This window comes from Rhipicephalus sanguineus, unplaced genomic scaffold (genome assembly GCF_013339695.2).
Source record: "Rhipicephalus sanguineus isolate Rsan-2018 unplaced genomic scaffold, BIME_Rsan_1.4 Seq7480, whole genome shotgun sequence".
NCBI classification, from domain to species: domain Eukaryota; kingdom Metazoa; phylum Arthropoda; class Arachnida; order Ixodida; family Ixodidae; genus Rhipicephalus; species Rhipicephalus sanguineus.
In genome coordinates this window covers 51,863-54,254 of record NW_023615898.1, presented here as the reverse complement: position 1 = coordinate 54,254, position 2,392 = coordinate 51,863, and the positions used below count along the sequence as shown (strand labels likewise).

The 2,392-nt window shown below is 55.3% G+C and overlaps 1 protein-coding gene across 1 annotated transcript; it reads left to right on the top strand.

Moving 5' to 3' along the window:
• The first annotated feature begins 326 nt into the window (after positions 1-326).
• On the top strand, positions 327-1,292 carry LOC119378245 (microtubule-associated protein RP/EB family member 1). The gene is made up of 3 exons (XM_037647443.1): positions 327-505; positions 573-792; positions 954-1,292. The coding sequence occupies exons 1-3, from the start codon at positions 327-329 to the stop codon at positions 1,290-1,292; spliced, it is 738 nt and encodes a 245-aa protein (XP_037503371.1).
• Positions 1,293-2,392: the final 1,100 nt, after the last annotated feature.

Below are 2,392 nucleotides of genomic sequence, written 5' to 3'. Positions count from 1 at the left end.
GTGCATCTTCATCAAATTGCACCGGGGCGCCCTGGAGGGCCGTTTCATCAATCATCGTCGTGCCGGGGGCGCACCGGTGCGATTGGCGAAGGTGACATTAGTCATTCCCCGTAGTGGGTACAAGCCATCCATGCGAGGAAACCAACAAATAAACGAAGACGAGCTCGCCCATCGCGCGCCTTTGCTCGAGCACTCGCGACCGCGCGCCTCGTTTCGCCTGCCAGCCCCGCGAAGCTTGCAGACCAGGCCAAAGAGCCCGAAACCGAGCCACAAGATTGCAGAGCTCCAAGACTGAAGTGCCTGAAGTCCTACCCGAAGACAGGCTCATGGAGGACCCGGCTCCGACGCACCCGGAGGAGTGTAGCGGTGGTGCCGTCTCCTCCGGTGCCGACTCCAGCCCTACTGGTGCCGCTTGTACAGCCGTCGGTGCCGCCTGCAACTTGGCCGAGAATAGAACCAAGGCTTCGGAACTCCTGCACTGGGTCAACGCGTATCTGGGAACGAGGTATGACAAAGTGGAAGACCTGAGCTCGGGGCAGTGTACTGCCAGTTTACCGATTCTCTTCCGGGAGCCGTGAACCTGAGCAAGGTGAACCTGAGGGCCAAGCGAGGACGCGAGTCCATCCAGAACTTGAGGCCCTGCGTGAGGCTTTCGAGCAAGTCGGTGTCGACCGAGAATTGCGGGTGGAGCGACTCGCCGAAGGAAGTTACCGGGACAACTTGGAGTTGATTCAGTGGTTCAAGGACCTTTTCGAGTCCCAGTTCCCGGGACCTGCCGCCATGCCACCGGAGGTCTGTCACGCCGTTACCGTACCATGTACGCCACGTCGGCGCTGTTCGGAGCCCACGCTCTCTGCAAGACTACCGTTCGCGGAGGACAACTACGAGGAGACCGCTACTAACACGGAGGAGACTGAGACAGGGACCGGCGGCGGCGGTCGCCTGCCGTGCAGGTACGCTGGGTATGCACGAGGGGCACGACCGTGAGTCCAGGAGGCGGCGCCGGTGCTGGAGACTTCACGGACACCGTCGAGGAGCTCGCTAATCAGGTTGTCGAGCTGAAAGAGGCCTTGTACTGGCTGGAGCTGGAGCGAAACTTCTACTACAGCAAGCTGTGCGAGATTGAGGTGCTGTGCTGGGAGCACGAGCGAGACCACGGCAAGGAATGCGTGTCTGAGAAGATCCTGGACCTGATGCGAGGAAGCGACGACGAAGATTGGTACGGCGCAGACGAAGACGCCGCTCAGAGCGGCGAGCACGTGGCCGAGGCAACGGAGCAGGAATCACACTAAGGCCCATTGGTCCAGAACAGCTGACCATGACACGCCTCCCAGCTTGTGCTCATCCGAAGCTGCCAGCAGCCCGGCTGTTCCAAAGGAGGCCATTTTTTCTTGTTCTGTTTGTCTTGAAAAAAGTGTCCTTTTTCTTGCTTTCGTGTGAAAGAGCGTTTTCTTTTTTGGCTTCCAATAAAGCAGTTTTCTTGGTTTTAGCTGCCTATTGGGTCGTAGTTAATAGTGGGTATGTTATTGCGAATTTTGTCAAGAGCAGCGCAAAATTTTGAACGAGGGAAAAGCGAAGAGGGGGAAATACAGCACAAGCCTGACTAAAATTCCGCGGTGTCTTGACAAAATGACTGCAAAATGACTCGGTGAATAGACGAGAGCGTGAGGAAGCATGCAGAGGCGGCGCACTGAAAACTCAAACTTTGGTTGGTGTCACTTGAACGGACCCTGCTCTCAATGTACCAACTGGCCGCCTACAATCAGTTTTGCGGCTCTGTCCGTAGCCTCATATGCTCCTTAAGAGCTTACAAAATGTATTGTTAAAACACACATGCAATGGATTCATGGTGGATGATGCACTGGGCTGTGTATAGTCTGCGCTGTAAAGGCGCTTTGCTGTGCTGGTCTCGGGTAACTGGCTGTAATGGGGCTCCGTGTCGTGATGTATTGCGGCCAGCTACGTGTGCTGTGTCTGAGATTTCACGCTCCGAAAATGCTAATTCTATTATGCGATAGCAATTATATGGACAGTCTCGGCTGATTTTTGCCGTCGCCGTCGCCGCCGTCATGCTGCGTATATGTATAAGTATGTATATATACATCAATATCCCAAAGAAAATAAATCAGAAAAATGCTTCCGAAGCGCGGAATCGAACCAGCGACCTCTGAATTCGCAGCGCGGTGCGCTAAGCACTACTCCACAAAGCGTACATCCCTCTGGCAGCTAACGGCGAGCGTTATATACAAACCCTTTACCGTTTGCAGTCCTCCGAGACGGAGGCGCTTATAAGCGTTCTTCATTACCAGCGAGATGGCGCTGGGAGCGCGCGGGCGCACTTAAAGGCGTCGGCCAGCTCTCTCGCTTCTTCTCATATTTGCGCAGCGAGAAC